We start from the raw sequence: 25,715 nt of genomic DNA, 5'->3' as shown, positions 1-25,715 counted from the left end.
ATTCATTATCTTCTTTGATCTCTTGGATTTGTCCAATGTGTTTTCTATGAATTTTGCAACTCTGTCTTTCTTGTCACTGATTTTTTTTCAGTAATTTCTACCCTAATTCTTACTGCTTCAAATGTGATTATGTTTCCATAATTTTTAATCATCTTCCATTTTTTTCTTGCGCTATAGAAAATTTGCTCTTTTTCTCTTTGATCTCCTAGTAGGGGCTGACTAAATATTTGATGAGTAAATAATTAAATGAAGGAAGGAATGAGGGTAAGCAAAATACCAAGAATAAAGCTTACCTTGAGTTTTGTTATGTCCCCAGAATACATTTCTTTTGCTTGAATACATAGTATTTGTATTCTCTGCTGTGCTATGCCAACTAACAGCTATCTGCAAATCTTGGTTTGTTCTCTTTCTTTCATCTGCCTCTCATGAATACACTTTATGTGAATTAGTTGGATATGTCATGAAAAAATGATCATTGCTTGGCCTTCATTCAGTTCTGCCATGTGTACTGTGGTGATAAATTGTGTCCTGATGAGGATGTTTCTCACTTCTCCTAGCTTCCCCCCATGAAGCTAGACTTTCTTAGTGTGTGAGCTGCTTTTGTATTTTTATCAAAAGCCAATTGGTCTTACTTATGTAGATATATTTCTGGGTTCTCTGTTCTATTGATCTACGTATCCATCACTCTGCCAGACCATATAGTCTTGATTCGATTACTGCCTCTATATCATGTCTTGAAATTGAGTAGAGCAATTCCTACCACTTCATTTTTGTTTTCAAAATTGTTTTAGCTGTTTGTAGTTCCTTTGCCTTTCTGGGAGAGTTTTGGTATAATCTTGTCTAGATCAACAAAAATCTTTTTGGAACGTTGATAGGAATTGTGTTAAACTTGTATATCAATTTGAGAAAAAATTGACATCTTTATGGTCTTGAGTCTCCTAAGTTTTGTATGTTTCTCGATATATTTGAATCTTTGACTTCTGGCATCAGACTTTTTGTATTTTTTTTAGCATGCAAGTCTGGTATATGTCCTGTCCCATTAACACCTATGTATTTCATTTTTGTTTAATGATTATAACTGTTATGTTTATCTTCACTAATAGAAGTCCAGTAGATTTTTGTGTGTTGATCTTGTGAACTATGACCTCATAAACCTTACTTATAGTTCTAGGAGTTATTTTTTGTTTATTTGTTTTTGTACAGTCCCAAATAGAGATCGTTTTATTTCTTGCTTTCCTATATGTATTCCTTTTGTATTCTTTTCCTGTCTTACTGTTCTGTCTAGAACTTCCAGTACTTTCTTGAGTAGCAATAGTGAGAGTAGACATCTTTGACTTGTTCCTGATCATAGGAGAAAAACATTCACTCTTTCACCATTAAGTATAATATTAACGGTTGGTTTTAGTACATGTTCTTTATCTAGGCAAAGAAGTCTCTGTCTATTACTATCTTTTCTGAGAGTTTTTATCTTTAATGGATATTGAGTTCCGTCAAATGTATTTTCTGCATACATTTATATGATCATGTGATTTTTCTTCATTAGCCTGTTAATATACTGGATTACACTGTTGATTTTTGAATATTGAACCAGTCTGTCATCCAGGGAATTAACTCCAATTGATCAAAGTGTATGATTGTTTTTATATAATGCTGAATTCAATTTGCTGATAGTTTGTTAAGGATGTTACATTTATATTCATGAGGGATATTGGTCTGTAGTTTTCTTTCTTTCTTTTTACTGCCTAGTTTTAGTATCAGGCTAACACTTGACTCATAAGATGAATGGGAAGTGTCCCTTCCTCTTTTATTGGAAGACATGGTGTAGAATTGGTGTTATTTATCTTTAATCATTTTTAGAATTCTCCAGTGAAAATATTTGGGCCTGAAAAGTTCTTTTTTGATAAGTTTTAAGTTATGAATTCAACTTCCTTAACAGTTATCAGGCTATTTAAGTGATCTATTGCATATTGGGTAAATTGTGGTAGTTTTTGCTTTTTGAGGGATTGGTACATATCATCTAAGTTGTCAGATTTATATGTGTAAGAGTTTTTTGTGGCATCCCCTTATCCTTTTTATACCTACGACATCTACAGTGATAGTACCCATTTTATTCCTCATAATTAATGCCTTCTTTCTTTTTTTCTTTGTCAGAGTGTTTAAAGGTTGGTCAATTTTATAGATCTTTTCAAACAGTCAGCTCTTTGTTTCATTGATATTCTCTTTCGTTTTTCTGTTTCAGTTACATTGGTTTCTGCTCTTATCTTTATTATTTCCTTTCTTCTACTTGCAGTGGGTTTATTTTGCTCTTATTTTTCTACTTTCTTGAGATGGTAATTTAGATTTCTGATTTTAGACTTTTGATATGTTATATTTTCATTTTACTTCAGTTCAACGTATATTTTTTCTTTCCCTTAAGACATCCTCTTTGACCTCCTGAATTGCTTAGAAATGTTTTATTTACTTTCCAAGTGTTTTGAAATGTTCCTTTTGTCTTTCTGTTTTTGATTTCTAGCTTAATACCATTAAGGTCAGAGAACACACTTTGTACAATTTCGATTCTTTTAAATTTGTTGAGGTTTATTTATGGCTCAAGATATCATCTGTTTTGGTATATATTCTAACTGCATTGGAAAGTAACATGTATTCTGCTGCTTTTGAGTGGAATATTATATAAATATCAATAATTTGTCACTTGATTGTATTGTTGAGCTTCTCTATGTCTTTGCTGATTTTCTGTCTAATTGTTTACCAATCGTTGAGAAAGGAGCGTTGAAGTATTGATTTATAATTATAAACTTGTCATGTTCTCCTTTCAGTTCTATCAGTTTTTGCTTCACATAGTTTGCAGCTATGTCGTTTGGTGCATATGCATATAAGAGTGCTATGACTTCTTGATGTATTGACATTTTTATCATCATATCCCTCTATGTCCCTGGTTATTTTCTTTGCTTTGATGACCACTTTATCTGGTGTTAATATAGCCACACTTGCTTTCTTCTGATTAATGTTTTGATGATATTTCTTTTTCATCCTTTTACTTTCAGTCTGCCTATTTCGTTATATTTCAATTGAGGTATTATATAGACAGCATACAGTCTGGTCACTTTTTTTTAATCCACTCTGACAATTTCTTTTGTAATTGGTGTATATAGACAATTTACATTTAATGTTGTTGATAAGTTAGGGCTACCTTTTCCATTTTATTGTTTTTCTATTTGCTCTCTTGCCCTTTTTTTCATCTGTTTTGTTTTTCCTATCTCTTTGTGAATGGACACTTTTTTAGAATTCATTTTGATTTATCTGTAGGATCTTGAGTGTATCTCTATGTATAATTCTTTTAGTGCTATAGATATTACATTATATACACATGACTTACTACAACCTACTGGTGTCACATTTTTACCAGTTCAAGCAAAGTGTAGAAGCTTACCTCCCTGTCCATTCCTTTACCCTCTCATTTGTTATGTAATTATTTTAAATATTTACATAATACAGTAAGAACCACATCATATAATTGCATAATTTTTGCTTCAACTGTCAAACGTAATTTTAATAACTCGAGTAAAAGAAAAATGTATTGTATTTATCTATATTTTCACTCTTTTGTTGTTCTTTCTTCTTCCTTATGTTCCCAAATCCCTCCTTTTATTATTTCAGTTCTGTTTAGAGGATTTCTTTTAGCCATCTTTTTAAAGTAGGTCTGCTGGTAACAAATTCTTAAAATTTCATTTCCTATAAGAATGTCTTTATTTTCCCTTCATTCCTGAAGGAAATTTTTGCTGGTTTTAGAGTTCTAGATTGGTAGTGCTTTTCTTCTAATATTTGAAAAATGTGTTCCATTTTCTTGCAACTCCTGTGTTTTCTGGATGAGAACTGTGCTATCATTCAAATTATTTTTCCCTATAGTGTTGTTCCCCTAAAGTTTCTCTTTCACTGCTCTCAGGATTTTTAATTTGTCTTTACTTTTCAGAAAACTGGTTATGACTATCTTGATGTGGATTTCTTTGTGTTTATTTGTTTGGGGTTTGGTCAGCTTCCTGTATTTGTAGGTTTATGTCTTTTGCAAAGTTTAGGAAGTTTTCAGTCATTGCTTCTTTGAACACTTTTTCAGCTTCTCTTTCTTTTGGAACTCTGATGAAGTGAATGTTGGATTTTTTGTTATAGTCCCACAGGGTTTTGATATTCTGTTTATTGTTTTAATTAATTTTCACTCTGTTCAGATTGAGTAATTTCTATTGTTCTATTTTCAAGTTCGTTGATTCTTTCCTCTGTTCCTTCCACGTTGCTGTTGAGCCCATCTATTGAATTTGTTTTTAGCATTTTGTATTTCTTAGTTCTGAACTTTCCAATTAGTTCCTCTTTGTATCTTCTATTTATTTTCTGAGACTTTCTGTTTCTTTGCCATGTTTTATATTTCTGTTGTTATATTTCTCACCTTTATGATTTTATTTGATTCTTCTTTACATCTTCCATTTTTTTTCTTTTTTGCTGAGATTTTCTATTTCTTTACTGAGACATTCTAATTTTTTTCATGTTTTCCCATAATTACTCAATATAGCATTTATATGATGTCTGCTTTAAAATCTTTGTTAGATAATTTAACACCTGTGTCACCTTGGTGTTGGCATCTATTGATTCTCCTAGTTCTTGGTATGGTGAGTAATTTTCTTTTGAATCCTGGACATTTTGGGTATTATGCTATGAGACAATAGATCTTATTTAAATCTTCTGTTGGAACCGGTCTTCTCTGACAACACTCAGACAGGAGAAGGGACCCCTGTTACTGCTAGGTGGGAGTGAAAATCTAGGTTCCCCATTAGGCCCCAATGACACCAAGGGTGGTGAGGGCTCCTGTTACTGTTGGGCAGTCATGAGAGTTCCAGCTCCCCACTTTGCCTTCCCTAATACCACTCTGAATGGAAGCAGTCAGAGTACCTTGTTACTGCTCTCCACTGACACTGGTGGGGGATAGTCTTGTTACTAACAGTTGTGTGTGGAAGTCCAGGCTCCTCACATGGCCTCCACTGTTACTGATGGGGTAGGAGACCTCATTATTGTACATCAGGGTAGAAAGTTCTGGCTCCCTGTTCTGCCTTCCCTGATACCGTCTCAGCATGGGGAAAAGGAGGGGTTTGGGGGCACCTCATTCCAGTCTGGTGAAAGTAGATGTCTAGGCTCCTCACTGTTGTTGGCAGGATAGGGTGGGGCCACTGATTTTTCTGTGATGTTTGGCTGGCATAGAGCTACTATGGTTTAACACTTGTCTTTCTTGCTAGGATGCCCTTTTCCTCATCATTTGGCTAGAGAGAATGAACTCTTGTTATACCTCTTTTTATTTGTACTAGTTAGCATTTCTAGGTTGTCGGCTTCTCCAGCTCCAAGTCCAGGCTATATGAGACAAAAAGAAAAGCTGGGGGACTCGCCACCATATTGGCCTTTAAGTCCCAAGGCTCTAATATTTGGTCTGACCCCTTCTCTCAATATTTCATCCACATTTCACAATTTTATTACATTTGTTTTATATATCATAGTCAGTGTAAGTTATAAATAGCAAAAGAGAGAAATAGTTTTCCATCTGTCTGGAAGTGGAAGTTTCCAAATATGTATTTTGATTCCTTAATTTACAGAATACTTACACTGCATTTGGGCAAATAAGTGAGAGACATAATTAAACTATTTCAGGCCTTCTTAATTTATGTATATATATATAATAATTTTATAATATATTATATTTATATTTTATTTATATATGAATGACAAAGGAAACCATTTTTGTTTGAAATCATTAAAACTGATATGATAATTATTGCTTAATTCATGTATAAAAATCCTTGAAAAAGATTCAAAGAGAAATTAATTCCCCAGAAGATGGTCCAAAATATAGATTTTTCTACATATATACCTGTTCTATGTTCAATTTAGCAACTCTTTATATATATATATATATATATATATGTATATCTACTGTGTTCTCAGCACATTCTAGGTGTTCACAGGATAACATAAATATTAATCAGACAGAGACATGGGCCTTATTCACAATAAGACTATAAATATTATTAAGGATAACTACAAATAAAGTGAATACATGAAGATTAATACTTAGAGGAAGGACATTTCAATAAGAGATGGAGTTATCAAAACAGTCACTTGGCGGAAATTAAAATGAACTTTTAAAAAATGATATATTTTGTTTGGTTGGATATTGAGGAATTGGAAAATCATTTCAGAGGTAGGAAATTGGTTGTAGGAACAAAGGCTTAGGAAAACATTCAGTCTGCAATATTTGAATGGTCAGGACAAGAACAGCCTCACAAGTTGACTGTGGTGGGAAAGGCTCATGTCTGTGAGTGACTGGAACAGACCCCACGGTGGAGGAAATCAGGGCCTTATCAGGGGAAGACTGACCTAGTTGTTACTCATAGACTCCCACCAATTGGACCCTTTAGGAACATCGCATTGATACTCACATTGCATTAATAAGCAAGGGCAAGCCATTGCAAGTTGCTGAATTTGGAAATAGCATCATAAATATGATGTTTTAGAGAAATTATTAGTAGTGCCAATTTTGGATGGTTTTGCAGCAGTTATTGCAGTAGCCCAGGTATGATTCAAGAAATCTCCATGCAGGCTCTCCTTCAACATCGTGTTTCGCCATCTTTAGCATCCACAGTGGAGCAGTGGAATGAAAATGTGTTGATTGCTTTTATTTTGTGAGGCACTCTGCTAGATAGCATCTAAGTATTTTCTCTCTTAGTATTCACAGCAACTCTTGAGGTATTTTATTGCCATTCTCTGAGATTAAGGAGTTTTCCAAGGTCTCATAGACAGAATTTAAACTCAAGCTTTTGGCATTGCACAGCATTGTCATCTCAGTACCTAGCATGGTGACAAGTGAGTCACAGGCATTCAGTGTTCTTGCTGACTTGATGTCGTGTTACAGCTGGGCATCTCTTACCTTCCCTTACTCAGCTCCTTTATCACCCACCATTCAGCCTGTAAAATATGGTGATGATTTAATGCTGTGGTGCTGTGGAAACAAGGCTCATATTTCTTCCTCTTCCTCTCCATTCAGGCAGTGTCCCACCAGACCTTCAGTTTAGGGTACTGAGGGCCTGAAGAGTGTGGAAGCAACTCACATCAGTCAGTAGACAATTAAGAAACAGGCCTCAATGCATTTCTGGAGCTCACATGTAACCATGCCGTTGATTATCCATTTTCATTGTTTATGGCGAGGCAGGTGGATGAACAGCTCTGCCTAATTTATGAAGTGCTTGCCTTCTATAAATCACAGAGTAGAAACCCAGCACGCTGCTAATCCTAATTGGTTAAGTCCTAAGTAGGGAGTGATTAAAAAGTCTTCAGGAAAGAAGGTACCTCATGCAAATGAGGGAGGCATACACTTACTTGGGAGGAAATTTTCCCTGCTCACAATACATGGTCAAGGTCTGGTGTCCACTCCTATTGCCTCCTTCTGTCTCTTGCTGGTCAACCCCTGCTGATTTTTCCATTTGTGAATAAAATGGCGGGAGGTTGGGGAGATGATGAGGAAGCACAAATATAGTAGAAGAGCATGCCATGTCCCCACTTACTCTCTCCCTTATTAATTCCAACCTGGATTAATTTTCTATTTCCAATAAATCACTCATCATGATGAAGGAGCGCTATGCAATATGACTCACAGTGCTGTCAGTTAGAGTGGGAAACATTAGGGATTTTGAGTCTTACCTATCTGGACTCCAGTCCCACTCTTTCCTGGGTGTAGATGACTTGGCATTCTCAGGTACTCAATGATGGCCTTCTCTAATTTTTCACTTCAAGTATAAAGGACGCTGAAGACATTAAATGTATGAGGCTGCCCACGTCTTGTGATTGGAAATCTTCTGATTGGACTTAGAAATGCAGACTCTGCTGGCAAAAGAAGAAGGAAACCCATAGATTTTATATGATTTCCTTCTCCCATCTCAAGGTAGTGGATGAGAACATATACAGAGTACGGTGCATGCAATACTTAAAGGAGCAGGGGCTCTTGAGATTAAAGCTCAGAGAAGATAACTCTTACCCTCCTTTTCCAACCAGTTGTAAACATTCCTTCCTTTGAGTAACTTCTCTTTTCGTTTCCCCCTCGTTTCTCTCCATCTCTCTCTTTCTATTTCCCTTCCCCTCTGTATTTTTCCTCCCCCTCTCTTCCTTTCTGGGAACTCATGGCAGATGCAGCAGCAGCAGCAGCAGCATCACTTCAGAACTGGATGATGAGCCCGCCTGCCTAGAGGAGATTGATTACAGTACAGACAGCAGCTCAGACCAGGAAGGGAGCTTCTCCGAGCTGGACCGGCTGATCCAGGAGTGTGCCTTCAATAAGGAGGAGGGTGATGAAGAAGAGGAGGGGCCAGGACAGGGAAGAAAAGCCAGCCCATAACCCAGAGGTTCAAGAAGAGGTCTATGTCTCTAACCATTGGACTAGCAGCTGTGTTGTTTCTTTATCATCAGACACACAAAAAGCCAGCCCATGTGAGCTCAGCAACCCTATTTCCAGATTTTACTCTAGTTTCACTGTGCATAGAGACTAGCTACTTCATAGTTACATATATGTAGTTAGGTGGCCTTTGGAGCCTATGCGAGCTGCCATGATGCATGAACGGAACATTCTTAAGATTACTGTGGATTCTCTCAAGACCACACTGAACGCTTCTCCTTTCCTGTGCTTCAAACTGGAGTAGACTGGAAGCAGAGGAGTTGGGCTTTTTTCTTTTCTTCTCAGCCAGAATTCTGAGTGGTTGCTTAAGTCATTCTACATATGAGTGTCATCACCCACTGTTGTCTCCTTAGGATAGCATCTGAGCTCCCCAGCCCAAACCATGTGCCCCACTGAGACTCCGAGGGTACTGGCAGCGTCTTTAGTTCCTGGGTGATTGAACATGAAAGGCTGTACAACAAAGACATTGCTAGTATCTTCCTTGGTCTGTTTTTACAGTATATATTTTTCAGATCCAGTATAGGCCAGGAGCTATTCGAGATTCCAAAGGAAGGGGCATGATGCTGAATAAGACATGGCCACTGGCCTTTACAAATTTTAAAGTCCTGTAAAGGATTTTATAGGATCCTCTGTATAAAGGCAGCAAGACATTGTGGAAAATTCATTCATTTCACACTCAGATAGATGTGGTTCATAGCCTGGATTGGCAGTTACTTGTTATGAGAAGTTAGGAAAGTAATTAAATTTCCTCAAACCTCAGTATAATGCAGAGGAGCATATCTATAGCGTCAAGTTATTGTGAAGATGAAATGAGATAATAGGTAAAAGTATACAGTTTGGCACATGGTGGACACTCAATCATGTTGGCTTATTTTCCTCCATAACAGAAGCAGAGCGTTCTATATAACAAGCGTTGGCTGGAGTCGCATGGTTGGGGAATAAGCCTCTTCCTGGAGGGGATCTGGGAAAGAGGTCATATAAGCGCAGTGCCTAGGAGGTTGAAATAGCTTAGAACAAGTGAAAATGGAGCAAGCCCCTTCAGCATGCAGAGGGAAGCATGCAGCTTAGAGATTTGAATGATGAGGTGTACAGGGCCTATGCACAAAGGATGACGTGAGATGTGGAAGGTAGATTAGAATGGGAGATAAAATGAAGAAAATAAGTTAGATCAAATTGCGTTTGTCCAGGTGCCATATGCATTTGGTTAGGATTAGGTTTGGCTAGGAGACGTGGAAAATCCAAAATAGCAGTAGCCTTTGTAAGATAGAAGTCTGTTTACCTTTCCTGTGGAATTCTAGACATGGGCAGGCCAGAGCTGGGATCACGAGTGCTTGGTGCCAGACACTTGGCTTCAGCAGTTTTCTAGCTCTGCTGTGGGTTGTTTCTACTCTTGGTTTAAGATGGCTGCTGAAGCAGCAGCCTTTGCATCTACATCCCACTCAGCAGTAAGAAGGACAGAAAAAGAATGTGTTTTCTGTATTTCAAAAAGCTATGCATAATGGTTCTGCTTAATCCCACCATCCAGAAAGTGGTCTTATGGCCACAGGTAGCGGCAAGGGAGGTTGGAAATGTAGTCTTTATTTGAGATGGGCCAGGCTAGAAATTTGAAATTCTAATACTAAGGGAAAAGGGAATAATGCATAGTGGGGATAAAATACCTGCCAAAGGGACTTTTCCTGATGTACCTACCACCACCAAGAGATTTTGGAAACAGAATAATTTCAGAGAAAACCCACAGTCTAAACTTCTAGACCAGCAGAAAGCCACAGAACAAAGCTTTGCCATAATTCAACCATGAGGCATACAAAACAGGCATGTGTGCTATGATTGGGGAGTGGATATTATTATTAGTAGGAGTATTGATAGTCCCTTCTTTTTCCAACTCTTTTCCAAATTCCTTTGCTACCGTTCAGAAATCACACATCCATCCTTTGTCTTAGAGCATTCAGACGTGTGAGGGAAATGGCAAAGACACTGAATTCAAATCTAAGCTGACAGCATCCCCACACTTCCCCCATCTTCAATCTTTTCACTCTTAAATGCAGGATAGCATAACGCTTCTGTTTTTTCCTTGCTTTAAGGAGTCAAGAAGATTATATTGTTGAAAACGTAAATGCTGGGAGGGACGGAAATAATGCTAAGTCATCATCACCGATTGGCACCTCAGCTCCAATTAATTTATGGGATTAGCTTCTAGTCATCTAGCCTGTTTCTGAGAGAAAATGACCTGGATAGGTACATTTCTATGAGGCGTGTTCAGGAAAAGCCAGGAACATGGACTATTTACTGATGCATCGATGTAACAAACATATATTAAGCACCTACGAGGTGGCATGCACTTTACTAAGATCAAAGGATGTAGAGAAAAAGACCCACTCTATACCCTTCAGTTATTCACAGTTAAATGGGAGAGATGAACAATAGCATTTTATTTTAGTACAGCAGAGTATGCTATTATGGAGCTGTGCAGAGGATAATATGGAATCACCTAATCTGGTGTAGGGGACAGGGGGCGCATGGTGAGAAAAGTCTACCTAAAGAAGAGATAATTTAGGGAATTTTTGAAAGATGTGCAGGAGTTTCCAGGTTAAAAGGGGAGAAAAGGCGTTCTAAGAAGTGGAAAAAGCTTATGCAAAGGCCCTGTGGTGGGGTTAGAGAGTAAAATGTTCAATATGACTGCTTTAAAAGATGTGCTTGTATGTGGGGAAAGGAGGAGAGTGACAAAAGATGAATTTGAAAAGATAGATGTCAATCACATCAAGCAACATTTAATGTGCCTTGATGAAAAGTTTTAACTTTATTCTGAATGTCCGGGGGAGAAAAAGAATTTTCAGCCGAAGCATGCCCAGGACTGATGTCAACAGGTACTCATCAGCACCACTGCCCTACTTGTTGATGATTGATTCATTGATTGGCACCCTTACTATGCTGGTTGTTCAACAGTCAGAGGAGCACCCTGGGCATGACGTTACCATATTGGAAGAGTAGCAGGTTTGTGGTGAGGTAGAGATAATAAGCACAATTTGGGGCCATGTTGAATGTTGGGGGTCTATGAGATGTCCAGCTAAAGAGGACTCATAGAAGCCAGAGGTACATCGGGAAAAGAAGTAGAAGAAGGAGAGATGTCCCAAGTGAGCTGGGGACCTGGGTAGAAGTCCTTAGCAACTGAACCCAGGTGCCAGTCAGCTGAGAAGGAAGTTCTTAGAGGAACGGGGGAGTGAGAGAAAGCACAGACTTCCCATCCTTCTCGCTGGGACGAAAGACCATTCTGTGTCACACCACACCAGTCCTCAGGATGGGGCGGGGAGGGCTCATTCACAAGTCAACTCCAGAAAGTCATAGGATCAGCTCTTCCAGCCCAGCCACACGTGTCTCTTGCTGGCCACACCGCTGTAGTAAATTGTTCTGCGAAACGTGTTCTACGAAACTCACAGCCAAATGAGATTACTCACGAATTCCAGGGAGTGGTAGGCACTGATGGGAAACGGATATGGTTCAAAGTGTGCAGAAAGGATGAGAGTTTAGAGAGGTGATGTGGGGGCCAGGCCATGTGCACTGCTGCCCTGTACCAGCTGTTGTGCTCTGCATGGCAGGGCTGGGACTGGCGTTTGAGGGGCCTGGAGGACCTCCAGTTTCCTGGGTCAGACTTGCACACCTTCTGTGATGGGCAGAGGTGGGAAGCTCACCTTTTCACCCTTAGGATAGTTCTACTGTGGCTAGAGAAGCACAGGCTTCTTGTGATCCCCTAGTGATCATGCTTCCATGAACCCCTAAGGGTGGAATCCACTGGCTGTTCATGGCAATTCCCTGTGGCAAGACACTTTTCGGCTCTGTATTTCTTACAGGATAAAGTCTGTAAGTTCTCAGCAGATCCCTTCGCAACCTGGCCCCAATCTCCTTTACAGACTCAAGTTCTGTCAATCTCCAATTGCTTCAATTTGCCATGGGACATAGCTACATTTTATCTCATCACACTTATGCATGTGCGTGAGCATGCACAAAAAATGCGTGCACACACACACACACACACCACTTCTTGGGTCACACAGCTCCCTCAATGCCCTCTTTGATTTTTCAAACCTTTTCTCATTTTTCCTCTCTCTCTGATAAATATCTCCTATTACCTCACTTGGGGGTATCAAGACCCAGTACCACTATCACCTTTCTTCTGTAAAACCCTCCATAATCCCCCCAAGCCAAGTTATATAATCTCTCCTCTGTGCCCCTGTTTCACCATGTAGACATCCCTTTTATAGGAGGTTTGCCATTTGCAACTTTATTTGTGTGTTTTTTACAGCCCCACTCCCACCCGCCATTGGATGGAGAACTCTAAGATGCATTGACCCACTATTATCTTTCTCGCTTTCCCTGTACCTAAAAGACTTCTTGACACACTGAAGATGCTAAAAATGTAGCTTATTTCCAGCCTCAAAACTGGACAACCAACTTCTCAATAAAATCCCATATCTTTCCCTTAAATTCCTCCATTTTCCATCTCAGATCAGAGTGTGTGTTATAGAAAGAGAAATTGGTTTCACTAAAAGGCATCTAGCACATGTCTAGCCCAGCCTCTCGAGCTGGTGGTTGCCATGGCAGGCTGCTCCCCATGTGAGGATAGCTTAACAAAGAGTGGGGTGGCCTTGTCCTTGCTTGTATTATGCCATTGTTTAGATAAAGTGATGAGACTAGAGGGACAGAGTCTGTAGAAGTCTCGGTGGCTGCAGTATTCATCCAGGTGCTCTGGACCGTAGGCTCACTTTGGTGAGAACTGGCACATGGTTCCATGTGCTTCATGCCAACTTGGCAGCTTGGGAGCTTCTTGCAATCCTTTCAGTGAGAATCCAAGAATCCCATCCATTGGCTCCAGTTTCTTCTGGGCCTCCAGTAAAAGGATTCAGAGCCACAAAGAAAATTTGAGCATAACCTGATCTTTGAGTTACAAGCTCGCATTGAGGGTTGCCAATACAGGGAAGGTCTCATTATACCGCTAAGGGGAGAAGTTCTCATGCACAGCTTCCATTTCCCAGCCTGGACAACTGAGCTGTAGAGTGATTTCATCTTCCAAAAGAAACCTCTGCTCTCTGCCAAGAGAGGGAGCTTCCATAAAATGCCTGGCATAAGTCATCCTTGTTAGGGACTCAGGACAGTGGTCCACAAGGTGGATCTGAACATTTGCATTCCCATTAGAGTGATGGATTCCTTTTGCTTTGCTGGTACAACCCCCTCCAGCCCCCAAAAGGCTCCAGTCTTGGAACGACACACCAGTCAGTGTAGCCTGAGTGTACTCACTGTGAGATCTTTTTTGGGCAAAAATAATTCATTAGGTCTGGATCCCACTGCTGTCTTCCCAACAGATGTCCTCTTTTGTTTGTTTTGCTGTTTGGCTCCATGAGTGCCCAACTGATTCTTGATAAAAAAGTGTTTAGAAAAAAAGAGAGTGGTAAAAAGAAATTTTTAGATAAAAATGGATTGTATTATAGCCTTTCAGTGCCTAATAATAAAAAAAGATACAGTTGTATATAACTTAAAATCATCTATTACACACATTGCAACACAATGGAACTAAAATTGAGCTTGAGTTCCCTGCCACACACACACACACACCACGCACACACACACAACACACACACACCACACATACACACACACAGGCAGGTCTAGGGCTTTAAGCAAGAACACAAAGAGAGTGAGGGGAGGTTTATCATTAGACACATGTTTATACATATAGCGGGTAGCTAGGTGACAATTTTACACCATGCTGTCACATAGAAATCGAGACAGAGTCCTTCTGGGTAGAAAGTGAGGCCCTTTCTCATCAGCATATGACATAAACCGGTCTTCTAGTGTGTGTGTATTTTGAGCCTGCTCAGGTCATGAAGAAAAATGGATCTAGTCTCTTTGGAAGAGAATGCGTACTTGTGAGAGAATTACTGAATTAACCACATTGGGGTCTTATGACAAGTAGCCAAACAGAGCAGAACAATGGACTATTAAAATGCTGGAGCAAACTGGTTATTCTGATTAGGAGCTTTTAATGATCTTCTATAGATATTTGTAGGACCTTATGAGGTTAAAATGATTTCTTAGCAGTAGACAACTATTATGACCACCCCCCTGACAAAATAATAAAAATAATAATTAAGTACAATTCTTTGGAGCAATTCAGTTGAGGTGACTGAGTGTGGCCTTGGTCTTTGGGGGTCAGGGGAACAAATGGCATTGAGATCAATTTAATGGGACAGAGTGAGCAAGCACGGAGGCCAACAGCCCTGGTATCCAGGATATGGAGATTAAATGAGCGGATATCCTTGGGTAGAATAATGTCAACCCTGCCCCACTCCCACTTCAGTCTGAAGAGGAAGATATTTTAGAAGGTATTAGGGGAGGAAAAACCTGCCTACATTCATATTCTGCTCGTGGCCACACATTTGAACTCCCACTACCATTCTGTGCAATAGTTGGGCACTATTATTGCCATTCTCAAAATGAAGCTCAGCTGTACTTAAAGAGACACTTTCAGTAAATGATGGAGCTAGAATCTGCTCCCAGAGAAGTCAGACTTCCCAACTCATGCTCCTTCCACTTCTTCAGAGGAGACAAACATCAACTGTACCATCACAACAGACAGTTACAGCAAACATGTGCTGATTACGAATACTTACCATACATGATACTCTAAGACCATCACATGTGTTATCACGTTTAAGCCTTACAACCTAATCCTATAAGGTAAGCCCTTTTGTTATGCTTATCCTATAGATAAGGATGCTGGGGCATGGAGAAGGTAAGGAATGGCCTAAGATTATCCAGCTTGTAAGTAGCCAGACCATGATTTTAGCACAGGCTGTGTGACTCCTGAGCCTGCACTCCAAGGAAAGTGTCTCTCTTCAAAGACCCCAAAGGGCCTTTTAGAGGCCACAGAGCAGTTCTGTTTCCAAGAAGGTGTGTTGTTGTTATTGTTTTCATTCCTTGACTCAAATACAAACAACTCATATTGGACACCCTTGCATAACATTGCACTTCCCCTCAAACTCACAGGTTCCAAGTCAGATTCTCATGATCTTCTCCCACCAAATTCTCCACCTTCAAGTTCCTAAACTTGATCATCTCAATGGGGATCTGTGTTGTCTTGTTTCTTTGTGTACCTGGTGCACAGCCCAATGTCTGACCGAGGCAGGCACTCCACTTGTCGCTAAACAGATGAAGCCACCAGTCTTGTCAAGGCTTACTCTCACCTTGGTTTTAAATTGGTCCACTCCTCTTTCTTTTCGGTTCATTTCTCACCTGGATATCAGCAATGGTTTCCCTGCTGTTCCCCTCACCCTCGGTTTTGCCTTCTCTCCAGCCGTCTCTTCCCTGTGCAGTCAGATGATATTTGGAATAAAAATGTGTTTCTATTTCTGCTGCTTACAGCCTTTCAGTGGGCTCCCAAGGTCCTACGGATAAAATGCAAATGGAACCCGGCACTGGACCCCTCCCTGATCCAGCCCCTGGCTAATTTTCCAGTCTCCTGTCTTAACTCAAGCCCCTGCTGAAGTCATAAAAAATCGCTTTTAGTTCCGGAGAGCACCTTACACGTATGCTCTCTCTGCTCCCACCTGTGGGCCTGATTCTGTTCATCATTTGTTTCAATGTGCCCTCCTCCAGGTCATCTTCTGTGATCTGATTCTGAGTTCCCATAGCACCTTGTAGAAACCCTATCATAGCCTTGGCTGCATGGTATTTCCTGTGGATTTTTCTGTCCTTCCACCAGACTGGCCATTCTCGGAGAACAAAGATGATGTGGTTCACTGCCATATCCTGAGGACCTAGCACTCTGCCCAGCAATTGGTGGGCCTCCATTAAATATGTGTTGAATGACTGAGATCTTAATTTTCATTCCAAAGGTCTCTCGAGAGTGACCTCCTCCCGTCGCCTCGGTAACCTGTTAAACATGGAGAGCAGAGCTGAAGGAAAGTAGGGCGTGCCTGTGTCCAGCACGCTTAGAACAGCAAGGAAGCATCCAGGAAAAATCTCCCTCACCCCTGGTCTGCGGGGCCTTCTGCTCGGTAATTTTCCAGAAGCAGGTTCCTTTTTTTCTCCAAATGGCCTGTAGAGGTCAGAAAAGTGCCTTGGTTTCCCATCACAGACTGTCCTCTCCCTCCATTAGCATTCACCCCGGGTGTCTACAATTAAGCAGACCTAGGCGCAGCACATAGGAACGGAAATGCATTGACTTTAATAAAACAGAGTGTAAAACAACTTTAGATTGACTCCAGCCTTGTTTATTCTTGCACACTTGTAATTCTGCTTCGGTGTATTCCCAGTCAAAGAGACTATTGTCCTGGGAACTGAAGCGTGTCCCTTCTTCATTGCTACTGCAGCCAGTCCACGGAGGCAAGCTGTACCAGCTTGCAGCTCCTGGCTCACAGCGAAAATGGTTTTGTATTTCTTAAAGAAAATAATAACAAAGGGAAGGGCATGTGGGCACAATGAGAGCCGCTCCCACCAAGGTTCTAGCCTTTTGATTTTTTCCAAGTGCATTTAGAGTCCAGAAAAATATGTAAGTAATAAAACTGGAGCAGACACTCTGGTAGCCATGCACCTTGAAATTTAGGAACTGATGATTTTGTTCCATAGATTATTCCCCAGTGTATAGGACAGGGAATTAGATGGGAAATTCAGAGGCCACGCTCTGTCACTTTAAAGTGTGACTTTGGGGATGATCCTTCATTTCTCTGGGTCTCAGTTTCTCCATTCGAGAGTGAGGGGCTGGACCAGATGAAATCTGGGGTCACTTCTATTTCTCATATTCGTTGACGCTGTGCTGGCTGGCCTGTGGAGAGTGCCACCAGGCCCTAGGCTGGCCCCACGGGTGAAGAGGCAGCGTGAGGTGGCTCACAGTAGCTCTCTGTCTCCTGAGGGCCCCAGGCCAGGCCCGCACAATGATCTTTTCAGACTCGAGATCCATGTTGTTGATGCCCTGCCAATGCCAGCAGAATAAAAGCTTCCGAAATCAGGGCTAAAAATAAAGAATAAAACAAAGTGACAACATAAACAGGAAAACCTAAGGGTGGGGGAATGAATTGAGTCAGCAAACTTCGGGTTTGGGATGGGGACGAATCCAATGTATTTGCTTCTGCAATTATTGGCCTGCTAGGTGGCTCTAGAGTTGAAAGCTCTCTTGACAATGGAGTGCGATGCCACCCTGGGAGAGGATGCATGAGATGGAGCAGAGGTGTGACTGCCTTCTCAGGCTCATTTCCTCTTTGCTGCACAGTGGACCCGCCCACTCAGCGCTGACTCTTTGTTGGTTGTTCAAAAAGAGAGCTCTTTAACAGTCCCTCTCCTGTCACTGGACCTCTGCTTGGGCGGCAGCCAGCTGCCCTCATCGACCTTGTCTCTCAGCATTTGGGGCCCAGCTTCCTCTTTGCACACACTCAGGATTTCAATCAAAATGACTTTCAGATCGGGTGATTTGGGGCGGGATGTTGCAAGGGGGTTAGGCAAGGAAAGGGACGAATAGTTATTAAACACGTTTCATGTTCCAGCCTGGGCTAGGCGAGTTGAGGCAATATGCAAGGAGTCAGAGAGGGATCATTGAACAACCACAGGGCGACTCAGCATGTGAAAATCCTCTATGCACATCCCTCCTGGCCGCTCCTGGTTCTCACAGTTGCTACGGGTAGGGATCCCAGGAAGATGGAACTTTTGCCCAGTGAGGCACTTCAATGAATTTGGGGATATACAAATGGGAGCATTGTTGGGGGGAAGGACTGAGAGCTGCTCTGCTGTGCATTAGATAGTAACAGAGATTTGGGGCATGTGCGCTGGCAGAAAAGGACAGAGAAGAAGAGAGAGGTAAAGGGCTTCTCAACATGGCAAGTGGCCCAAATCCAAGTTGAAAAGAGGGCTCATGAGAAATCCTGACTCATAAAAACGATGTCTAGTGTTTAATTTTAAGTTGTTTCCTGTTGTTTGGGGTCTAATTTCACCCCATCCCTATGCCCTCAAATCTTCAGTAAAACTTTACTACCCCAAATAGCTGGGTTCTAGTCATATTTTGAGTAAACGGAAGATGAGATTGTTCATTTCAGATAAAAAGACTATGAGTAGAGACTGTCAAAGAGAATTCAGCAGAAGCAGAAAATCTGCAAATTCATTTCCAGAGCATTACAGTTCCCACTCTATAGCTTGGAAGCTTCAGCCATTTTATTTGCATATGAAAATGATGATAATAATGACAATAGTAGTAACCAAGTTACTATGAGCTCTCATCATGTACCAGCCATTGGGTTGAGGGTTTATTTTTCACAAAACTCCTGCATCCTAAGTATTATTATTCCCATTTTTTAGATGAAGAAACAGTCTTAGGGATATTCAGTAATGTGTGTAAAGTAAACAGCGAGGAGGGAAACCAAGTGAGCATCTGAACTGAGTGTGTATGCTCCTCCCATCCTCTCCATGGTGCCATACCTCCTAGAAGGAAATGATCCTCGGTGGTAGTGCACGCTTCATTCTTTTCTTTTTTCTTCCTTAAGGCAAACTTGCCTTCGTGCTTTCTTCGTCAAATTCAATTAGAAACCGATCTGTAATTTTCAGCATCTTATTTTCAAACTTTGCCGGGACCTATTCTTTCCCCGTGTACCTATTAATCTTAATTTTGTTCGGACTCCTTTCCGTATTTCTAGATTAAAATGCTGTGCGGCCTTTTGAAGAACTCTCCCAGTGGGTTGATGGTGGCGGATGGTAATGTGTATGCGAAATATATGAAGCACATTCTAAGTCAAATGTTGAGAGCGACGTTTTTAAAGATAAATAACATGAATTTCAAACAGAGGTTAAGTAAACATCGTAGAGGGATGTGGCCCCAATCAACAAAACCAGGTTTGGGTTGGGAAAACCAGGATTTCTCTTAAGGTGTCTGCTGTGGGTCTGGAAATAACTTTTCAGCTCTCTATCATGCCCTTGAGTGTTCTGAACAATATAAGGTGTTCCCAGTGGCTATATTTTTTTAGAGCTCTATTTTGTAGCCACCCCAAAACAAGGACAACTTTACATACAGAGACCTATGAGCATCATATAACCATTACCTAGTTTCAAGTGATAATCGATTTATTAGGTCGGGATCTCTGATCTCCAAACCCTAAACTGCCACTGCTTCTTAATCTCACTTAACTTCTACTTACCAGTGCTCTAAGGGAGCCAGCCATGTCAACAAGGCCAGTCAGCAAGGAGCAACAGGAGAAACAGGACTTGCCCTCCTACCTTCTCCCACCTCTGTTGGAAATGGATTCCAGGTCGTTTGGCAAAAGCCAATGATATTCTGCAAAGATGGTTTGCCTGAGCCAAGCTGCTCTTCTTCTGAATGTTTTTGTTCTGGTTAGTTGGTTGGTCTTTTTTTTTCTCATCTGAAGTGACTATATGATGACAGGACCAGGGACTCTTAACACTAAAAACAGGCAAGGAAAATCGGGACCCAGAGAGGTGGAAGGAAGTCAACACTCAAGTCTCAGAAGCATCAATAATTAGCTGCCCATCCCCTGTTGCCACACACACAACCCCCACACCCACACACACACACACACACACACACACACACAAACCCACTCTCTCTCTCTCTCCTTCCTAAGCAAATTCTTATATGAATCAAAAACAAAATGGAGGTTTCAAGGACACAAATTTGGTGGCCCCTGAAGAGAGTAGAGTTTTTGTAGTAAGAAGAAGGAGATTATAAATAGAAATAACTGAGGCAACTTCTCTCATGGTGCTTTATAAGTGGTGTCGCAATATATTTGGCCAGAGAATATGGCAAGATGATGTAACAGGGATGGCTTCAGCTGAGAAATTGCCCCCAGTGTCAGAAGTCCCAATGGGATGAGAGTGAGACAAGGGAGAAGAAGCAGGTAGGGGATGCCTCGCTCAGTCTGCTATGGCCTTAGGAGTACAGGGAAATCTCATGGGTGATGTCACTTACTGTGCTGTGGTTTTATATTTCTGCAAAGCAAATTATCACAAACTTAGTGGCATGAAGCAACATCTACTTACCATCTTGCAGTTCTGTAGGTCAGAAGTACAGCAGAACTGCACTGGGTTCTCTGCTCAAGGCACCTCAAAGCTGAAACCCAAGTGTCAGCCAACCCCGGGGTCTTATCTGGAGGCTCAGGGAAGGAGTCTGCTTCTAAGCTCTGTCACACTGTTGGCCGAATTCGTTTCCTTGTGACTGTAGGATGCAGCATAGTCACAGTAGTGAAATCTCATCATATTCACAGCTTCTACCCCTGATTAAGAGAGGAAGGGATTACATAAGGGCAAGATTCACTGAGGTTCATTTTTATAATTCTGCTTACCACAAGTAGTGATATTAGCAAATATCATATAACACTTTCCATGGGCCAGGAATAGTCTAAGAATTTTACATGCATTAGTTCTTTGAATCTTCACAACAACTTATGAGCTAAGTGCTATTATTGTCTCCATTTTACATTTGAGGAAACTGAGGCACAGAGTATTGATGTAGTGTACACAGCTATTATGTGATTGAGCTGAGATTTGAATTCAAACAATATGTCTCCAGGCTTGTGCCAAATTTCTTAATCACAATTCCATGGATCTCTGTAAAAATGTGCTCTCTTAGACATAGTTTATTTTCCTTCTTACACCCAAACTTGAGCATGAACATGGGACCTGGAGCTGTTTAGTGGGACAGGATAGAATGACGGCAGAAGGTGGCCCAGCACGTATGGTTCAGACTTCCCATGGTCCAGGATTTAACCAAGACTTGCATATGATATGCCTACTTCTCTTGGGCTCCCCATCTTGTAGTCAAAGTCTTAGCCAGTTGTAGAGTTCATAGTTTCCTAGAATGCCCCCCTCCATGTATCCTTCAGGAGAACTGTACCTCACAAGGACTGCTGAGGTGTTTGGGTACAATGAAATCTTCATGAAACAGAGTTACCACTTTCATGTCCCTGGGTGCTCAGGTCTCTGTGAAAAAGTTACTTAATAAATCAGTACTAACTCTATATGCTAACTCTTATTTAAAAGCACCTGTTCTCAGTCACAAAGGGAAAACTGATATAGTTTTCTAATTTTTCAATCTTTCACTGACTGGGGTGCATTATTTTAGCCTAGATAGATGAAGATAAATCCTTAAAGATGCAACCAGTTTAGAAGTAGAAATTAGCAAAGAAGAAGGCTAATAAATATAAAACAAAGTTTACTTTAATAACAGTATTTTTTGGAATGCCTTAATATAATACATAATAGTATCAACATTGAAAATTCACCAGTAAAATTACAGTGAAAGAATATAATTCGTATAACAAAAGGCATAACAAGAAAGCAAAACCAAGAATTTTTTTTAATTTATTTTTTTACTGAGGAAGATTCACCCTGAGTGAACGTCTGGGCCAAACTTCCTCTATTTTACATGTGGGTCACCACCACAGCATGGCTGCTAATGAATGCTGTAGGTCCACACCAGGGAACTGAACCCAGGCAGCCAAAGTGGAGTACACCGAACTTAACCGTTAGTCCAGGGGCTGGCCGCAAAACCAAGAAATTTATAAAAAAAGAAAAACTAAAGAGAAGGCAGAAGACTGATGACATTTAATGAGTAGTTACACATGTAAATGCTATAAATTAAGCCACTAAGTGACACAGAATATCAACTATGATCAAAAAGGGAATCTATAAAACTATTTTCCATTCATTATACAAAACTAAATAAAAAGAGTCATAATGAAACAATCTAGAGTGGAAAAGAGGTAACAAGTAAAGATTGCAAGGGAGCTATTACCAATGAGAAGAATTACAAATGCAAAAATTGAACTTCAGAATAAACAGTTGAGATGGGGGTACCGGTTTAGGGAATTTTGAGAAATATTAATCAGTTTATTATCAGAGCTGTGAGAAAAGGCCTTGATGACAAGGATGAGATGTTTTGAATCTGACTGGGAAAATTTGATCAAAGCATGTAGAAAATAAAAAGGCAGAAAATGCAAAAGGATTCCCACCCAGAGGGCTGCAGCGGGCAGGAGACAGCCTTGCGTCCTGAGGGATGATGGCCAAGTGATGCAATCACCAGAGCCAAACATCAGTAATGAGGGGATGTGCCCATTCCTTATCTCTTGCCTCTTGTCTCTCTCTTAGCCCAGGAAACTTTGAAAACGTGATGAATGGGTAGAAGGGATAACTAGATATGTTGAATTTGGGACAGATTAAAGTGAATGGGAAAGACAGTCTCCTTCAGTTGTCCAAATGATGCATTAGCTTGACATTCAAAGGCCTCTACAATTCAGCCCGCCCCAGCCTGCCTTTCGAGGCATATCTTCAAATGCACACGGTCCTGGAGCCAGCTTTTCAGCTGCAGTGGCCCATCCGCCATCTCCTAAGACTACCCTGCATTTTATCACCTCCTCATGTTTTCTTGCTCCTTCTTCCTCCCTTCAAGGCCCAGCTCAAATCATTCCTGATCTCAATATCTTCTCCTATAACTCCTGCTCTCTCTGTTCTTCCATCTATAACCCCTTAAAGCTTTTATTAGGCAATTAACCATATCCTTTCATGCTCTGCTAATTGGCCATTTATCTCTTTTATTGTGGTTTGATGCTTCACATGTGTCTGTCATTTTTCTGCAAGTACACTATTTGCTCCCTGAGAGCAAGACCATGTCTTTTTATAATATCATTCATCATTTAGCACCCTCTAATTTCCATTTGTTTATTGAGATTATTATTTCACAAAATGCTCACTATAAAACTTCAAGTCAAATATTATTTCCCTCATTGTACAGACTAGATCATTGTGGCTTAGAGGAGTTCAAAAACTTACCCTAATTCATGCAGCTAATAAGTGAGTGGCAGAATCAAGATTTGAAATCGTGTAAGTTAGACAAAAATCTTCTACTTCCTCGGACAAGGCCATGATAGCGTTACACCTTCCTGGAGGCATCACTCCAGACAATGCACCAAAAGTACTCAACATTTACACATACAAACGAGGTTCTCCATAAGCGTACTTCAACTATTGTACTTGATTTGCATTCAATTTATGATTGTAACAGGGGTATAGAATTCCCAAATCAAATCTAATACCTAGACAGAATGTATATTGATATGTGAACACATGCACATGCGCACACACATGTGCATACACTTACATGGACGCACACATATACATGCTTGCAGCATGATAGATTAGTGATAAGTGCTGCACACAGGTCTGCCTGGAAGGACATTGCTATCCCAATGGCACAATCAATGGTCTTCATTGGCAAGGACATGGAGAACATTTAATCCCATTTAGGGTAGAAAGGTGTATAATCTTAGCAGGATGCTTCAAGGCTCAATTTTACGGCAAGGGTGCCCAGATCATATTGATTAGGTCTGTGGCCAGCATATTACTTTAAAGGAGAGCTCTGTTAGTTGTGATATTAGCTTTGAAGAGCTTCTCTATTGAAAAGCTCTGTGCCAATTCATCTGTTAATCATGATCCCAGCAAGTACAGTGAATGAGGAGGGTGCACGGCAGCCCTGTTATTTTTTCGGCTTCTTGGTTTGTTCCCTACTCAGGAGAGAGAGGCATAACATTTCTGAAACTATTAGCTTTCAGAAGTGGGAAGAAGCCTGAAAATAGAGAGGAAACTAAGGAGGGGAAGAAACCAGACCCTGATTGTTCAGAGGTTCCCTGGATACATGACTTCACCTTTTGGCACCAAATACTCTCTACATGCATAAGAAGAATCCTAAGATTTCCTTACAGCGTGGCTCTCACACTTAAGCCACATAAAAATCACCTGGATGGCTTGTTAAAACAGAGTGCTGAGACCCAATCCTGGAGATTCTGATTCAGTTGATATATGCTGGGCTCCAAAGTTGGCCTTGCTAACAAGTTCCTAGGTGGTGTTGATAACACTGGTCCAGGGAACACACATTGAGAACCACTATCTTAACAGACATGGTGTGTGACCATGGGACATAGGAGTATCAGGCCCCTTCTAGAAAACGTATAACACTAGTTGTTAAAAAACTTTTCCTAACACCAATCCTAAATATTTGTTGCTACTCCATTTTAGGTTTTCTGTCTTGTATCTCAGAGCATGTAGAGAACTTCTCTACATTATACAGATGCTCATGCTATCTCATGCCTTGTTCTGTGTAGGCTAAGTTGCTGTCCACCCAAAAGGTGCTGACAGACTTCCTATCGTTGATGGGAGCTTTCCTTCTTTTCTTGAGAGGAGAGTCAGCTGTCACTGGACCAGGGAGAAGAGAAGAACTCTTATCTATAAGGGAAGGAAAACACTAATATTGCTTCTTCTCCCTTCTTTTCTTTCTATTTCCCTTTTCTTCTACTTTCCTTCTACTCTCACTTTCTTCTCATGCTTCTCTCCTGTTCCATTGTCCTCTTTCACTTTCTCCTGTTTAGAAGGTTTTTGAGCCTTTCTCTACTCTCCCCTTTCTCCTACAAAAGTTCCTGTGGATGAATTCATCATGATCTGCCTTGCCAACTTGCATCTCCATGACTTTACTTCCTCCTGCTTTATCCTTAGTACATAAATCTTTTTCCAAACAAAATGAATAACGTTAGTTTTAATCCCAGAAACGTATCCAGACTTTAAGCCTTTCAGGCCAAGCAAGAAGTTTGCCAGTTATGATGACCTTTTCTGAATAGCTTAGTCTACCTACCATATACACAACCTCTTTCTAAGAGACTCAAAGTGCATAGATTGCTATATTTGTTCCCAGTGACATCATGACCCTGAACACAATGGATTTAACTCCTGAGCCAAAAGGAGCCTGTTAGCTGATAGGCATTCCTTAGACTTATGAAGTGACCTGGTGCAAAAGCTCTATTCCACACCAGCAAGGGTGCCTTCTGGATGGTGACTTTGCAAGTCACTCAGGCTTTTCTTTGTTGAAGAGTTTGGCTTTAAGACACGTGCAGAATGATTATATAAAAGCAGGACTAACAATAGAAGTCAAGGTAAAGAATTGCCAAGTCATCAGAGCAATGGTCTGAAGGATTGGATGCCACAGGGCAACCACTAGAATTTCTATGCATCATCAGAGCAGGAGGTGGACTTTGCAAACTATTGCCATGGCCTGAATAAAGTTTTGAGGTCTAGGAAGCCTGGTTGTGTATTGCTATAACAAACTGTTTGAGATAAACTAAGAAGTTCTCTTCCTTAGGCCTTACATAAGCTTAATTTACAAATAATAAGAAAAGTTATTTTTAGACTAAGATCTAGGCAGAAGACT

The 25,715-nt window shown here is 40.6% G+C and overlaps 1 protein-coding gene across 13 annotated transcripts in view; it reads left to right on the top strand.

The window, feature by feature from the left end:
• AGBL1 (AGBL carboxypeptidase 1) overlaps positions 1-25,715 on the top strand; it is an 806,151-nt gene that overhangs the window by 731,596 nt on the left and 48,840 nt on the right. For 7 of the 13 annotated variants that reach the window (XR_011497373.1, XM_070495655.1, XM_070495684.1 and 4 more), the window contains one exon: positions 8,212-16,718. The exons of 5 other annotated variants lie outside the window; for them this stretch is intronic. Coding sequence is in view for 6 of the 8 variants with exons in the window: in XM_070495655.1 (XP_070351756.1) it covers positions 8,212-8,419 (208 nt within the window). In the remaining 2 variants the exon portion in view is untranslated. Of the gene's footprint in view, positions 1-8,211; positions 16,719-25,715 lie in introns of those variants that run through there. One more of the 13 variants, XM_070495678.1, reaches the window with a different exon arrangement.

The sequence above is a fragment of the Equus asinus genome, chromosome 2, assembly GCF_041296235.1.
Source record: "Equus asinus isolate D_3611 breed Donkey chromosome 2, EquAss-T2T_v2, whole genome shotgun sequence".
NCBI classification, from domain to species: Eukaryota; Metazoa; Chordata; class Mammalia; order Perissodactyla; family Equidae; genus Equus; species Equus asinus.
This window is presented reverse-complemented; position numbering and strand designations above follow the sequence as displayed.